Source organism: Rhinopithecus bieti, unplaced genomic scaffold (assembly GCF_001698545.2).
Source record: "Rhinopithecus bieti isolate Rb0 unplaced genomic scaffold, ASM169854v2 scaffold_33652, whole genome shotgun sequence".
Taxonomy (NCBI): domain Eukaryota; kingdom Metazoa; phylum Chordata; class Mammalia; order Primates; family Cercopithecidae; genus Rhinopithecus; species Rhinopithecus bieti.
In genome coordinates this window covers 4010863-4027615 of record NW_016814761.1, presented here as the reverse complement: position 1 = coordinate 4027615, position 16753 = coordinate 4010863, and the positions used below count along the sequence as shown (strand labels likewise).

The following is a 16753-nucleotide window of genomic DNA, read 5'->3' as shown; positions in this document are numbered from 1 at the left end:
AAAAAAAAAAAAAAAAAAGAGAAAAACCAGTGAAATCAAAAGCTGGTTCTCCGGGAGGCGGAAGTTACAATGAGCTGAGATTGCGCCATTGCACTCCAGCCTGGACAAAAGGGCGAGACTCCATCTTGGAAAAAAAAAAAAAAAAAGCCTGTACTTTGAGAAGATAAAAGTGATAAACCTTTAGCAAGATTGATCAGGAAAAAAATTTTAAAAAGAAGGTACATATTGCTGATATCTGGAATGAAAGCAGTAACATCAACACAGATTCTGTACATAAAAGTGGGTGAGGAAATTTTATGAATAATCTTTATGTCAATAAATACATCAGCCAGGCATGGTGGCTCACGCCTGTAATTCCAGCACTTTGAGAGGCCAAGGCAGGCAAATTGCTTGAGCCTAGGAGTTCAAGATCAACCTGGGCAAGATGGTAAAATCCCATCTCTACAAAAAAATGCAAAAATAAGCCAGGCATGGTGGTACATGCCTGTAATCATAGCTACTCAAGAGGCTGAGGTGGGAGGATTGCTTGAGCCCGGGAGGTCAAGGCTACAGTGAGCTGTAATCCTGTCACTACACTCCAGCCTAGACAGCAGAGTGAGACCCTGTCTTCAAAAAGAAGTAACTCTAGTTGAATACATCGATGTAGTTGAACTAGTTGAAATGAACACATTTTCTTTTCTTTTCTTTTTTTTTTTTTGAGACAGAGTTTCGCTCTTGTTGCCCAGGCTGGAGTGCAGTGGCATGATCTTGGCTCACCGTAACCTCAGGAGAACCTAAGTGATTCTCCTGCCTCAGCCTCCCAAGTAGCTGGGATTACAGGCATGTGCCACCATGCCTGGCTAATTGTGTATTTTTTGTAGAGATGGGGTTTCTCCATGTTGGTCAGGCTGGTGTCAAACTCCTGACCTCAGGTAATCCACCTGCCTCGGCCTCCCAAAGTGCTGGGATTACAGGCGTGAGCTGCTGCACTCAGCCACAAATTTCTTAAAAGATACAGACTACTAGAGCTGTCTCAAGAGATGGATAACCTGCATATCTATTAAAGAAATTGAATTCATAGTTAAAAATGTTCCCACAAAACAAGTCCAGGCTTAAATGATTTCACTGGTAAACTCTACCAAACATTTAAAGCGGAAATAATACCCATTTAACAAAAGAATTCTACAACTATTCAGAATATTGAAGAGGAGCGGGTACTTCTCTAAGGCCAGCATTAGTCTAATACCAAAACCAAAGACATTTCAAAAATCTATAGAGCAGGGCCGGGCGCGGTGGCTCAAGCCTGTAATCCCAGCACTTTGGGAGGCCGAGACGGGCGGATCACGAGGTCAGGAGATCGAGGCCATCCTGGCGAACACGGTGAAACCCCGTCTCTACTAAAAATACAAAAAACTAGCCGGGCGAGGTGGCGGGCGCCTGTAGTTCCAGCTACTCGGGAGGCTGAGGCAGGAGAATGGTGTAAACCCGGGAGGCGGAGCTTGCAGTGAGCTGAGATCCGGCCACTGCACTCCAGCCTGGGCGACAGAGCGAGACTCCGTCTCAAAAAAAAAAATCTATAGAGCAATATGTCTCATGAACATTGAGAAATTGAACAATGAGATCACTTGGACTCTGGAGGGGGAACATCACACACCGGGGCCTATTATGGCGGGGGGGAGCGGGGGATGGCATTGGGAGTTAGACCTGATATTTACATCTACAATGTAATTTGTATTTACATTTACAATGACGAGTTGATGGGTGCTGACGAGTTGGTGGGTGCAGCACACCAACATGGCACAGGTATACATATGTAACAAACCTGCACGTTGTGCACATGTACCCTAGAACTTAAAGTATAATAAAAAAAATTTTGAGAAAAAATTCCCAATACAATTTTAGAAAATCAAATCCAACAATATATAATAAGAGTAATACATTATAATAAGGTAGGATTGGCTGGGCATGGTGGCTCATGCCTGTAATCCCAGCACTTTGGGAGGCCGACGTGGGCAGATCACGAGGTCAGGAGTTCGAGACCAGCCTGGCCAACATGGTGAAACCCTGTCTCTACTAAAAATACAAAAATTAGCCAGGTGTGATAGCACGTGCCTGTAATCCCAGCTACTCGGGAGGCTGAGGCAGGAGAATTGCTTGAACCCAGGAGGCAGAAGTTGCAGTGAGCTAAGATCACATTACTGCACTCCAGCTGTGGGTGACAGAGCAAGACTCCGTATCAGGAAAAATAATAATAATAATAATAATAATAATAATAATGTAGGATTTATCCCAGAAATGTAAGGTGGGTTTAATATTTGAAAATTGATGTATACATAATAGGGAAGATGGTGAAGTATACATAATAGGGAAGATGGTGAAGTATACATAATAGGGAAGTATACGTAATAGGGAAGGTGGTGAAGCTCCAGGATTCAGTCCCTCCACTGACACAACTATTGAACTGGCAAGATCTGTTAAAGCCAACTGTTTTGGAACTGTGGAGCCTGGTTAAATACATGCATTATCAACACCAGGGAAATGCATGATGAAAAGAGTCTGATAAATTTCAGTGAATTTAGGAATTTTGCATAGAACCTACCAGCACCCGGCCTGTGGCAGACCACTAGGAAACTGGCATCACACCATTTCTGGTGCAGCTTGCTGGTGCCAGGTTGAATAATAAGGACTTCATTTTCCAAGGATTGGGGTTGTGTCTTTTAATCTGCCTGGCAGTTGACTGAGAGGCCAGTGCTGGGACTGGCTGTTATTTCAACCCTTTCCGACTAAAGTAGCTTTTAGGGCTGTGACTATCAAAGTATTTAAGCAGTAGTGTTATGGGATCTCTGGGGTGTGGATTTTTTTGGCCAGAAACCTCTGTGACCATGGCACCTTTGCCTGAGTTCTTGTCCTGTGTCCAGGAAGAATGAGGTATGCAAACAAGTGAAGGGTGAAGAAGAGATTTAGTTAGTATTAGAACAGCTCAGAGGAGTGGGTAGTGGATCACGAGGTCAGGAGTTCGAGACCAGCCTGGCCAACGTGGTGAAACCCCGTCTCTAATTAAAATACAAAAATTAGCTGTATGTGGTAGCACGCACCTGTGATCCCACGTGCCTGTAATCTGCCATCATGGCTCTGGAGAGGATAACTCCTCTCCACAGGCAGGTCATTTGGACATTTCTGCACGTCTCTGAAGCTCTCAGTGGAGAGGGAAGCTCTCTGCTTGCAGGTCATCTCTGTAGCTCTCAGCAGAGAAGGCACTCTTCTCTGCAGCTGATCCTCCCATCGTCTCTCTGCCCTCTTTGTCCTCTGGCCATCTTCTGCCCTGCTCTGGCTAAGCCCAGGGCTTTTATACCTCAGAGGGGAGGAAATGCATGGTGATTGGTCCATAGGCAGCCATGGTTGGGCCTGGAAGAGGCACCATGATGCCCCACTCCAGTCTGCTGGACTGGCACCCCAGCCCCCAGCCTTCAGGTCCTCCCTGGCCTGAGGGTGGGGCCTTACTGGGGACCCTGCCCCCTTCTACCCAGGACTCTGTCTGCCTCCTGCTGCCATTCATGGCCCTGGGGCTTGGTCCCAACCCCACTCCAAGATCGGAAAGCAGACACCCCTGAGCCTGCAGGGACAGGGGATCCTTCCTGGGGCACCTGAGGGTGCAGACTGCAGAGATGCCCGGGTCCTGCATGCCTGGGAGGGCAGCCACAGCTGCACCCCAGAGCTCCCACCCCACCAACTCAGAAGAGGCAGGGCTCCCCCTTGTCCCGTCTCCTGCCTGCTTTGTGGAACAGGAGCCACAGGTCTGCAGCCGTGGGTCATGCAGCTGCGACAGCACCCAGGAGGGGAGATCCTGCCTGTTCCCTGATCCCCCAAGAGCACAGAGAGGCTTGGATCTGTAGCTGCAGTTTGGGTGACTCTAGGAGGGCAGGGCTCCTGCCTGTTCCATAGAGCAGGAGCCCTGGGTCTACACCTGCGGTTTGGGTGGCTGCAGTAGCACAGGCAGCTCCCATCCCAACTCAAAAGGGACAGGGCTCCCACCAGCTCCATGCAGTGTATAGCACCAGCTGCGCCTCCCTACTGCAGCCAGCGTACTGGCAGCAGCCACTGCCATCAATAGTATCTCTGTCTGTCTGTCTGTCTGTCTCTCTTTCTCTTCTCTCTCTCTCTCCTCTCCTCTCCCCTCTCTCCTCTTTCCTCCTCCTCCACTCCCTCTCCCTCACTCCTCTTTTTCTTTAAATTTAACTTTTATTTTAAGGTCGGGGTGCATTTGCAGGTTTGTTATATAGGTAAACTTGTGTCATGGGGGTTTGTTGTACAGATTATTTTGTCATCCGGGTATTAGCCTAGTACCTATTATTTTTCCTGATCTTCTCCCTCCTCCCAACCTCTGCCCTCTGATAGGTTCGTGTGTGTTGTTCCACTCTATGTGTCCATGTGTTGTCACCATTTAGCTCCCACCTATGAGTGAAAACACGCAGTATTTGATTTTTTGTTCTTGCATTAGTTGGCTAAGGATCACTTGGCCTGGGAGGTCAAGGCTACAGTGAGCCATGATAGTGCCACTGCACTGTAACCTAGGCAAAAGAGCAAGACCCTGTCTAAATAAATAAATAAATATGAGACTTCAATTTAAAAGAAAAAAAAAAGCAATTAGAGGTCAAGGCTGCAGTGAGCCATGCTAGTGCCATTGCACTGTAACTTGGGCGAAAGAGGAAGACTCTGTCTAGATAAATAAATATTTTTTTCTTTCAGTTTAAAAGAAAAAAAAGGCAAAATAATATATACATAATAAAATGAATATATAAAAGTGTTTAGAGTATAGTTTGAAAAATGAGGTTGAAAAAAACTTGGCCTGTATCTTGACTTTCGGTTTGCTTAAAGAGCTTATGGCCTTCATGTTGTGCTTTTTTGCGTATATTGGAGCATCATGGATTGGATGTATAGGTAACCAATACTGAATCAGAAAAATTGTTTGTAATATTGAGCCACGTTTCTAAAACCTTATGGAGCTGGGTGCAGTGGTACACACTGTAGTCTCAGCTGCTCGGGAGGCTGAGGCAGGAGGATCTTTGAGTCCCAGAGTTCAAGTCCAACCTGGCAACATAGTAAGACCCCAAGTCAAAAATAAATAAAGAATAAAACCTTATTGAGAAGTATCATTTAGAGATGCTACATAAGTGGTAGAAATGGAACAATCAGATGACAGAATTCAAGACAGTGGTTTTCACTTTGTGGATTGGGGATAGGGTACAGGACTATCCCAGAGTATTCAAGGGTATTAGAGAAAACCTAATGTGAGTAATCCTTAATATATTCATCTTTATGGTTTTTGTATAAAGAAGCCACATGAAGCAAGGCATACCAACATACCTCATTTCTTTAGTCCCTTGAAAATTATGAATAATTTTGATTATAGATTATTTTTTCTTTTTGAGACAGGATCTCGCCCTGTTGCCAGGCTGCAGTGCAGTGGCACAGTGACAGCTCACTGCAGCCTCAACCTCCCATGCTCAAGCAGTCCTCCCATCTCAGCCTCCTGAATAGCTGGGACCACAGGCCCACGCCACAACACCTGGCTAATTTTGGTATTTGTTTTGGTAGAGACGGGGTTTTGCCATGTTGCCCAGGCTGGTCTCAAACTCCTGGACTCATACACTCCTCCTGCCTTGGCCTCCCAAAGTGCTGGGATTAATGGCATGAGCCACTGCACCCAGACTGATTATAGATTTTTTAAAACTACGTATCTACGTGCTAAACACTTATAGCATCATTTCTCACACCTATATTCAAAATGGCCATAACTTAACAAAGCCAAAACTATCGAGTTTTGATACCAATACTAATATTAACCTATCAAGTTTGCTGAGTACCAATACTAATATTAAACCATAGGTTGCAGAAAGGGAGTGAAACTTTAGCCTTTTCTAGGGCTCCTATCCTGCCTTAAAGAGCTACGTTGCAGCTAAGGGGAAGATTGAAGCTCAAGGGGAAGATTGGTTATTTGCATGTAACCATAGCCTAGAGATAATTATAGGGGTTTATTTCCTTCCTTTTTAAGATACACAGTATGAGAAGTTGGAAAAATATTCAGAAGGATAGTGGACTACAGTCTTTCAAAACTATAATACAAACAGGTTGGGCGTGGTGAGTCATGCCTGTAATCCCAGTACTTTGGGAGGCCAAGGAGGGCGGATTGCTTGAGCTCAGGAGCTCAAGACCAGCCTGGGAAACATGGCGAGACCCCTTCTCTACTAAAAATACAAAAAAATAGCCAAGTGTGGTGGTGCAGGTCTGGAGTCCCGGCTATTCAGGAGACTGAGGTGGGAGGATTGCTTGAGCCCGTGATGTGAAAGTTGCAGTGAGCCAAACTCCAGCCTGGGTGACAGAGCAAGACCCTATCTCAAAAAAGAAACAACTACAAACATAAAATAGCCTCTGCTGATCATTCTGATTCCGTGTAAAATAGAAGACATAACCTATGACTTTGTTCTTCTCTCAGGATGATAACATAGAATTATATTAATATATTAATATGTTCCTCCTTTTATGTTTCAGAAGTTGGACTTCATAGAGTCTGACAGTCCCTGTTCCTCTGAAGCACTTTCAAAGAAAGAATTGTCTGCCGAAGAGCTATATAAGCGACTCGAGAAACTCATTATTGAGGACAAAGCGAATGATGAACAGATCTTTGATTGGGTAGAGGTATAAAGACTATGTCACCTTCCCTGATATCTCTACAGGAAAGATTCTTGTGGGATCCCCTTAATTCGCTTACCTATCTGTTCACTTCATGAGTTTTTAACCTTAATGATATTAGTTTTAAATGCTTTTGTTTTGCCATCCTTAGAAAAGAGTAATATTTTCTCACCACTTAAAGGGGTTAAGTAATGCTTGAGATTAACTTTAATTCACATTAAAATTCAGATGAAAAAGCAGTATTGGCACATGTAAAAATAGTTACATGCTTCTGAGTAAGTAGTCATTAAAATACACTGCAGTCGTGGTGTCGTTCTTTCATAGATTGAGTAGATTATCTTAATATGGATTACTTATTGGTGAATAAAATACGTTTTTAAGTGATTGTACTTCCAAATGTACAAGTACTTAACACGGTGTAATTGAATGAGTAGAGGATAGGCAGTGGGGGGACCCTGAAAAGTAAATACTGCTCATTCAAATATTTGCATATAGAACTGGCAATAGCCAAATTATTTTTCAATGAATCGGACTTTTAATTTTAGCAAGAATGTGCAAAAATGTGACTCATGTGGTCCGGGCATGATGGCTCATGCCTGTAATCCCAGCACTTCGAGAGGCCAAGGTGGGCAGATCACAAGGTCAGGAGTTTGAGACTAGCCTGGCCAACATAGTGAAACATCTCTACTAAAAGTACTAAAAAATTAGCTGGGCATGGTGGCAGGCGCCTGTAGTCCCAGCTACTCAGGAAGCTGAGGCAGGAGAATCGCTTGAACCTGGGAGGTAGAGGTTACAGTGAGGTGAGATCGCACCACTGCACTCCAGCCTGCGTGACAGTGTGAGACTCTGTCTCAAAAAAAAAAAAAAAGTGACTCATCTATTGTTCTTACTGCCAGATTGGTCCTGATTTTCAGGAGGATAATTTCTCTGGTGTGCAAGGATATCTTTTTTTGTTTTTCGGTTTTTTTTTGAGATGGAGTTTTGCTCTTGTCGCCCAGTCTGGAGTACAGTGGTGCAATCTTGGCTCACTGCAGCCTCCACCTCCCAGGTTCAAACGATTCTCCTGCCTCAGCCTCTGCCTGCCACCATGCCTGGCTGATTTTTGTGTTTTTAGTAGAGACACTGTTTCATCATATTGGCCAGGCTGGTCTCGAACTCCTGACCTCAGGTGATCCCGCCCTCTTCAGCCTCCCAAAGCACTGGGATTACAGGCATGAGCCACTGCAATGGGCCTGTATTTTGTTTTCTCGAGATTAGGTCTTGCTCTGTCACCCATGCTATAGTACAGTGGTGCAGTCATAACTTACTGCAGCCTCAAACTCTTGGGGTCAAGCAGTCCTCCCACCTTAGTCTCCCAGGTAGCTGGGAACACAGGCACAGGCATGTGCCACAATACCCAGCCCTTTTTTTTTTTTTTTTTTTTTTGTAGAGATAGGGTCTCACTATATTGCCCAGACTGGTCTCAACTCCTAGCCTCAAGTGAGCCTCCTGTCTCGGCCTCCCAAAGTGTTGGGATTACAGGCATGAGCCTCTGTGCCTGGCTGAGCAAGGTTATCTTTAATTGTTTTATTTCTTTTTGACTTCAGGCTAATCTAGACGAAAGCCAGATGAGTTCACCTACATTCCTTAGAGCTTTAATGACTGCTGTTTGTAAAGCAGCTATTATAGGTAAGTAACATTTCTGAAGGCAGCTCATAACATCTGAAATCCCCATTATGTCAACTACTAAGTATACAGTTTGATTTTACATTGTTTTCAAAACTTGACCTATGTAGCTCACTTTTCTGTGCGCTGTCCTTTCTGTCTGTGATGCGTGGTTGTCTCAAGCTCCGCTACAGAGAACCCAGATCTAACCAGCCACCACATGCCTTGCATGCTCCTTGGGTGGTTTTTCACTACGTTGTGTGTAGCTTTTTCTTCATCTTTTCACCTCTAACATTCAGGGCTGCCGCCTCCTTCCAATCATGAATTACAATGAATGGGTTGAATATTCTTAATCTAATTATCAGTATAGGGTTATTCTCATCAAAAAAGTCATTTTATGTAAGTACATATACGAAGAAAAAAATACCAACAGTTTGTCCTGTTCTTCATTGACTTTATTTTATATGATAAGACACTTTTATTGGTTTATAAATTGTTAATATTGATAGGATTAGGATCAGTAGAAATCCTAAATATTCCAAGCTGTATACAATATTTAACATTATTCCATGAAGACATCTCTTTAGTTTCAGATGGAAATTCATACTTCTGTCACTGGAGTGAGAAAAAAAAATTCATCAGCACAAAAGGTGTCTCAGAATTTCAAGTCTGTCTGTATTATTTTTGAAGATAGCTTCCTGCCACTTAATATAGCTTCAGAATTGTAACTTAAGATTTGCAATGAATTTATTTTCAATGTTCTTTAATGAGATAAATAACAAAGCTAAGTAGAAAGTCTTCATGAAATTCTTAAAAATCATTTTCAGTATCCATAGAACCATCATAAGACTTTCATGTTTAAAATTTGAGTTGGGAAGTCCAAAAGCTGTTGGTTTTTGTTTTCTTGAGATGGTGGGGGTCACTATGTTGCCCAGGCTGGACCTGAACTCCTGGGCTTAAGGGATCCTATCGCCTCAGCCTCTTGAGTACCTAGAATTACAGGCCTGAGCCATGAGGCCCAGCACAAAATCTGCTTTTAAAAACAAAATTGTGTCTTAGTGATAACTTACAGATAATATAAGCCCTTATGTGTCTTCACACTGAGGATGCTTTTCATTTCTCAGCCCCTTTTTATGATTCCTTTCCCTCAAAAGGCCTGGATTAGGTATGCTATCTGCCACTGCCACAGTTAATTTTTATCCTGGTAATTACAAAATGGTTCCAATCATTTTACCCTTCTGAAAAGATTTGTATTAAGTGTCGCTTTAATTTCCTTTTCTAATGTTGCTTTTTTTATGTTGCTTTTTTTAAGTACTCACTTGAAATTCCTACTCTATGTTTCAGTTATTTTTGATTGACAAATTATGATCGTATATGTTTATGGGGTACAATGTGATGTTTTGATATATGTGTCCAATGTGGAATGATTGAATCAAATTAATTAACATACCTATCACCTCACCTTTTTTTTTTTTTTTTTTTTTTTTTTGTGACGGAGTCTCGCTCTGTCGCTCAGGCTGGAGTGCAGTGGCTGGATCTCAGCTCACTGCAAGCTCCGCATCCCGGGTTTATGCCATTCTCCTGGCTCAGCCTCCCGAGTAGCTGGGATTACAGGTGCCCGCCACCTCGCCCGGCTAGTTTTTTGTATTTTTTAGTAGAGACGGGGTTTCACCATGTTAGCCAGGATGGTCTCGATCTCCTGACCTCGTGATCCGCCCGTCTCGGCCTCCCAAAGTGCTGGGATTACAGGCTTGAGCCACCACGCCCGGCCCACCTCACCTTTTTTTATGATAAGACATTTGATTAATTTTGCTTTTGTAGTTTGTCGTAAAACCACTGTCACCGTTTCATTATAATTAAAGATAATTGGGTATGCTACTCCTGAGGGAAACCAGCATTCAAAATGCATCCCCCTCCATGTTTTTTATTATTTGTGAAAGAATGTCTCATTAATAATTTCAGAGCATTTTGGATTTCAAAATATTTCCCTTAGACCTTCTTGCCTCTTCTTTTGTAGAGCCATATGGGTCCTTTGTACTCAGAAAATTGAAAATGAGCCAAGTGCAGTGGCTCATGCCTGTAATCCTACCATTTTGGGAGGCCAAGGCAAAAGGATTGCTTGAGCCTAGGAGTTCAAGACCAGCTTGGGCAATATAGTGATACCTTGTCTCTATTATTTAAAAAACTAAAAATTAAGAAGAAGAAGAGGCCAGGAGTGGTGGCTCATGCCTGTAATCCAAGCAGTTTGGGAGGCTGAGGCAGGTGGATCGCCTGAGGTCAGGAGTTCGAGACAAGCCTGACCAACATTGTGAAACCCCATCTCTGCTAAAAATACACAAAAAGATCAGTCAGGCATGGTGGCAAGCGCCTGTAGTCCCAGCAACTTGGGAGGCTGAGACAGGATAATCGCTTGAACCTGGGAGACAGAGGTTGCAGTGAGCTGAGATCGTGCCACTGCACTCCACCCTGGGCGATAGAGTGAGACTCTGTCTCACAAAAAAAGAAAAAAGAAAGAAAGAAAATTAAAGATAATTCTATGTTAACTCCTTAAATGTAATTCCTAGTTCTTCTATCATCTTTAGCCGACTCTTCTACCTTCAGAGTGGACACTGCTGTTATCAAGCAGAGAGTGCCGATCTTACTCAAGTACCTAGACTCAGATACAGAGAAGGAACTGCAAGCACTTTATGCACTACAAGCATCGATAGTAAAACTCGATCAACCTGCCAGTAAGTTTATGTCATGTTACAGTTAATCCAACCAATGAGTGAGGTTTATCCAAGCCAGGACTTAGAGATGATTTAGGGTTTGAACTTGGGACAATAAAAGAATCACTAATAACAAAAACTCATATAACTAACTTTAATAAATCTGAATTTGGCCAGGTGCAGTGGCTCGCACCTGTAATCCCAGCACTTTGGGAGGCCACGGTGGGCAGATCACTTGAGGTCAAGAGTTCAAGACCAGCCTGGCCATCATGGTGAAACCCCGTCTCTACTAAAAATACAGAAATTGGCCAGGCACAGTGGCTCATGACTGTAATCCCAGCACTTTGGGAGGCCGAGGCGGATGGATCATGAGGTCAGGAGATCGAGACCATCCTGGCTAACACGGTGAAACCCTATCTCTACTAAAAATACAAAACATTAGCCTGGTGTGGTGGCATGCGTCTGTAATGCCAGCTACTTGGTAGGCTGAAGCAGGAGAATCGCTTGAACACAGGAGGCGGAGGTTACAGTGATCCAAGATCACGCCACTGCACTCCAGCCTGGCGACAGAGCGAGACTCTGTCTCAAAAAAAAAAAATACAAAAATGGGCTAGGTGGCATGTGCCTGTAGTCCCAGCTACTCAGGAAGCTGAGGCAAGAGAACTACTTGAACCTGGGAGGCGGAGTTTGCAGTGAGCCAAGATTGTGCCACTGCACTCCAGCCTGGGCAACAGAGCAAGACTCCATCCAAAAAAAAAAAAAAAAGAATTTGTTATATGTTCGTATGAAAAAATCACAACAAGAAAACTATTTAGATTAGGTTATTTCATCCCCATTCCAGGGCAGGCCTAACAAAACTTTCTACAATGATGGAAGTATATTCATACCATTGAGTATGGTAACCATGAGCCACATGTGGCAATTCTATACTTAAATGTGTCTGTTGTGACTAGGAACTGAATTATTGACTTTAAATTTAAATAGCCATGTTTGGCTAGTAGCTTCCATATTGGACATCACAGGTCTAGGGCATGAAGATGGTTAATGATGTTGAGGATGATACTCTAGAATCTTTAGACACCCAACAAAGACCCTAAGTATAGTTTATTTACCATGGTATATTTACTAAGGAGTTTCAGAATAGTTTTTAGTTAAGTGTTATGATTAATTCTTGGCTAATGAAACAAAGTAACCTGTACACTTAAGTCTTAGTGATACTTAGTGTTAACTAATGATTTTTATTACATCTCGAAAATTCAGTTGGACTTTGTTAAAAGTGGGCAGTACATAGCTATGAAAGATAGCACTCAAGTAGTTCTTTGGTACTTCCTTAGTTTTGCTTTTGTAAAATTCCTTCTTCCCTAGTCCTGCTGAATCGCTCTGGGAGATAAAAGAAAAGATCAAAGCAAATTATCCTTATAGTGTAATTGAAGAGACAATCTACCGTGAATCAGATAATTTGATAATATTAGCTTGACTAATATAATTACAAAGATAAATCTTTAAAGAAAGGCTGAGGCATGTGGATCACCTGAGGTCAGGAGTTTGAGACCAGCCTGGCCAACATGGTGAAACCCCATCTCTACTTAAAATAGAAAAATTAGCTGATCATGGTGGCGGGTGCCTGTAATACCAGGTACTTGGGAGGCTGAGGCAGGAACATTGCTTAAATTCAGGCAGGTGCCTGTAATCCCAGGTACTTGGGAGGCTGAGGCAGGAAAGTTGCTTAAACCCACGAGGTGGAGGTTGCAGTGAGCCAAGATCACACCACTGCACTCCAGCCTGGGGACAAAACAAGATTGTCTCTCAAAAACAAAAAACAAAAACAAAAAAGAAAGGAAGTTCAAATTGAACAAAATAATAGGAATAAAAAATAATTTAGACTGCTTCAATATTTTTTTCCTCTTCTTTGAACAAGTTGTTGGGCTGTTTATACTGTCAAGAGCAAGTATGGTGAATTGTCATTATTGCTTTTTTCTGGGGGAATTAATGCACATTTATTCAGTCATTCATTAGTTTGAAATACATTCTTTTCCTCATAACTACAGTGTCCCAAAGCTTATAGTTTATTTTCACCTCCTTGCAGATTTGCTGCGGATGTTTTTTGATTGCCTGTATGATGAGGAGGTGATCTCTGAGGATGCCTTCTACAAATGGGAGAGCAGCAAGGACCCTGCAGAGCAGAATGGGAAGGGCGTGGCCCTGAAATCTGTCACGGCATTCTTCACGTGGCTGCGGGAAGCAGAAGAGGAGTCTGAGGATAACTAAAACTTCAAATACACAAAACGAAACAAAAGAAACAATTTAAGTATTTTTTTAAAAAGTTTCACGTCTTCGCCAATCACAGTGCAGCAAGGCCAATTCTCGCAGAAACCCCCACGTGTGCACGAGTGGGAGGGGGAAAGAGAAAAAAAGGTGATCATGGAGGAAAAAGGTACTGGAAAAAAGTAGACTTCAAACCTTAGGGCGGGAGCACTAAAACCAAAATACATGTATTATTTATAGAAAATATTTTCTGTTTTAATCTTTTCTTTTTAAACAAGGACTAAAAAAAATGTTTAGGAAAAAAAAAAAGTTGAGAACTTTTAATTTATTTTAAGGACTGCAAATGCCAGTGTAATTTTTTAATTTGCAGTTTCTGTAAACAACTTGTATAATAGAAAAGCAGAGAAATAAATTTCCCTCCCCTTCAAGATGCACCTCATGTTTGTTTTAAGGTATAGCATTTAGTCCAGATTTGAGAAAGTTTGGGGTGAACAAGGTAAGAAAGATTTTTTTTTTTTTGGCATCAAATCTTTCTGCCTGCCTCTCAGCTTGCTTCAGAAAATTTAAAAAATCACAATAGTAATCAAAATATACATAACATTGAAACAGAAGGAAATGCTGTGGACCACAGAACTCCAAGAATTGTTTTAAAAAAAAAGTGCTACCCTGAGAAAAGTACTCTTAATACTCTTGAAATCTTTAGAGCAACTTTAAGGCTTGTAAATACATAGAACAAATATTTAAAAAAACAGAAATTGACTCAATACTATTTCTTTTCACTTTGAAAATATAAAGAACAAAATAAAGACAAACATTGCAAGTTTAAAAGAAAGTAAAGTGACTTCTCCTTTGGACAGCTGCTGCATGTGTGCCCATTCCTGGGGGTGCTGTCTGGCTATTTATTGTCTAATTCAAATCACTCCTGAGGTGAGAGAGAGAAAACGAGAGAGTGAGAGTGTGTGTCTGTGCGTGTGTGCGCACGTATGTGCATGCACATGTATGTATGTATATGTCTCTACTCGCTGAAAAGGCAAGCTACTTTGTGGGTAAGGAGGGCACTCGTGCTTAGGTGGGAATGCCCCACTGGGAGTCCAGTGAAACTTATTTCTAACACTAACTAGAAATTCATTCAGGACAGTAAACCTCAGGGCAGTCCTTTAGATAACTAAGTTTTCCACTGTATGTATCAGGACTCAGGACAATAATTCACTTTGAGACTGCCACTGCCACTGATTTTAAAATCTTCCATCAATTGCCTGCAATGCTTAAGAAACCCAAAGATGTCCTCTAAAGAATGAATAAAACCAAAAGCTATGTTATGCTTTTACAAAAGTGGGGGTGGGATTTTTATGAAAGTAGGGGTGGGGTTTAAAATCAAACCAATACCATGTATGAAAATCACATTGTCTGCCAACTCCAACCTCATTCAAGGCATTCTGGTGAGTATAAAGCTAACTGTGGGCCTCTGCTTTGGCCTCTGCTTCTCCTACAGATATTGGAGTGCTGTGCTTTCTAATTTCCCCACCCTTTCGTGAAGTCGCAGTCTCTACAGATGGCTTTCCATTTCAGTTGTTTGTGGGCCATCATGTATTTATGAAGAAAGCCAGATTACTCCAGATAAATAGTCTTTGTCTTTTGTATCTGGATAACAAGAGATTTCTGCTGGCTTCCATCTCTGAAGAAATATCCACATTAAGAGACTTGGGAAGACTTGTGAAACACAAGAACAAAATTTTCTATAGCAATAAAATGTTTTTCTGAAGTGTCGCTGAACACAAGACAAGATCCCACTACATAAGCCCACAGAGGCCATTTTTCAGTGGTGTAATGCTGTATGCCAGCGGTCCCCAATGCACAACCTAGATCCCTCGCATGTGCAGTTCACAATGGGGTTCACGCTCCTATGAGAGTCTAATGCCCCCGTTGATGTGACAGGAGGCGGAGCTCAGGTGGAAATGCTTACTCACACACCACTCACCTTCTGTGCAGCCCAGTTTCTAACAGGTCCAGTATGTGCCGTTGGCCCAGGGGTTGGGGACCCCTGCTGTATGCTGCTTTTGTTTTGTTTTGAGACAGGGTCTTGCTGAGTAAACAAACTCCAGAATCAAAGTGCAGAGGATTATGATCAAGGAATCTTTTCTGAGTGATAGAAGTTTTTAGAAGGTATTGACAGCACTCACAGGGGTTGAGGGAGGGGAAGTTTGGCGGAATACAGGGTGATAACTGCCTCTTGAGAATCAGTAGCTGTTTTTTGCAGGGGTCTGACCAGGGAGGGATTTCAGGTAGTAGAGATGGCCTAGTTACTAGTATTTTACATATTAACAAGTGTAAGGAATGGAGGAGAGAGAAAAATATTTTTGAAAGAACAATTAAAGGGTTGAAAAATATCTTAAGACATAAACATCTCTAGTACAATGACAGAAACAGTGTTTGAAATCTCACCTATAACATGAAGTGTGCTGAAGAGACTACAAAGTAAGCTTTGAGTATCTTGTTGCTGTGCACACGGAATGTGTGCTAGGATTGGAAGTTACCTAATGACAAAATATGAGCAAAGTAAGATAATTGACCCCTACTAATATCAACTGAATTGCTAAACATTGTAAGATGATTACCCTCTCTAGTCTTTTTACTGGAAAATAGGGTTTGGCAATTTTTGTTTTAATATAATAGGTGACATTGCCAACATTGATATGCTGGCACTCCCTCAAGCTGTAGCAAAAGGCCTCCCAAAATGCTGGGATACAGGCGTGAGCCACCGCACCTGGCCCAATGCCTCTTTTAGTGCATTTATTAGGGTGCTTATACCTATTTTCTAACCAGTTAACTTATGGCTATTCAGTAAATGAACATTTTGTCATTTCTAACAAAGGAAAATGATACTAATTTTCAAAGTGAACTTATTTTGGGCTCTTGCATAGGCCAATAAGCCAGCCCATAAATGCATCATGAACTTGTTTTGTTCAACCAATATTTAGCTCAATATCTACTGTGCACTAAGTGGAGATAGGATAACAGTGACCAAAGTAGTCTCTGCTTTCATGGATCTCATATTCTTCATGAAAACAGAAAGCTAGAGGTTATTAACATGCTGCATCAGCATCATATCCCACTAAGAAGTGTCTGCTCCTTATTACTCTGGCAGATCTTTGTTTTTTTTTCTTTATATTTCAAAATTCATTCTAGGCTGTTTGCAACACTTAAATCCAAAGAGAGCTTTAAAACCACTCTCCAAACCAGTTTTAGGAGATTTTGACATAACTATCTTTTTGTTTCAAATGGCTCCTTTTAAGTTAATAGAATTCTAAGTTGGTGGGGGGAAGATCCTAGGCTACTATATCTGATTCTGTTTTCATCACTCAAGTTTTATTCTTTAAAAAAAAAGGTAGAGGAATACAGTTTTTCAATTTCAACTATGTCATTAGCATGTACTTCCATTTTCTCCATTTTGTAGGGAGTAACATTTT

At 42.0% G+C, this 16753-nt stretch overlaps 1 protein-coding gene across 20 annotated transcripts in view; it reads left to right on the top strand.

The window, feature by feature from the left end:
- The window catches only part of EIF4G3 (eukaryotic translation initiation factor 4 gamma 3), a 268928-nt gene extending 254814 nt beyond the window's left edge, over positions 1 to 14114 (top strand). For 19 of the 20 annotated variants that reach the window (XM_017852121.1, XM_017852123.1, XM_017852119.1 and 16 more), the window contains 4 exons: positions 6529 to 6675; positions 8256 to 8337; positions 10896 to 11042; positions 13108 to 14114. In XM_017852121.1, the coding sequence (XP_017707610.1) occupies positions 6529 to 6675; positions 8256 to 8337; positions 10896 to 11042; positions 13108 to 13289 (558 nt within the window). In that variant the 3' untranslated portion in view covers positions 13290 to 14114. The remainder of the gene's footprint in view (positions 1 to 6528; positions 6676 to 8255; positions 8338 to 10895; positions 11043 to 13107) is intronic. The other variant, XM_017852113.1, reaches the window with a different exon arrangement.
- The last annotated feature ends 2639 nt before the right edge of the window (positions 14115 to 16753 follow it).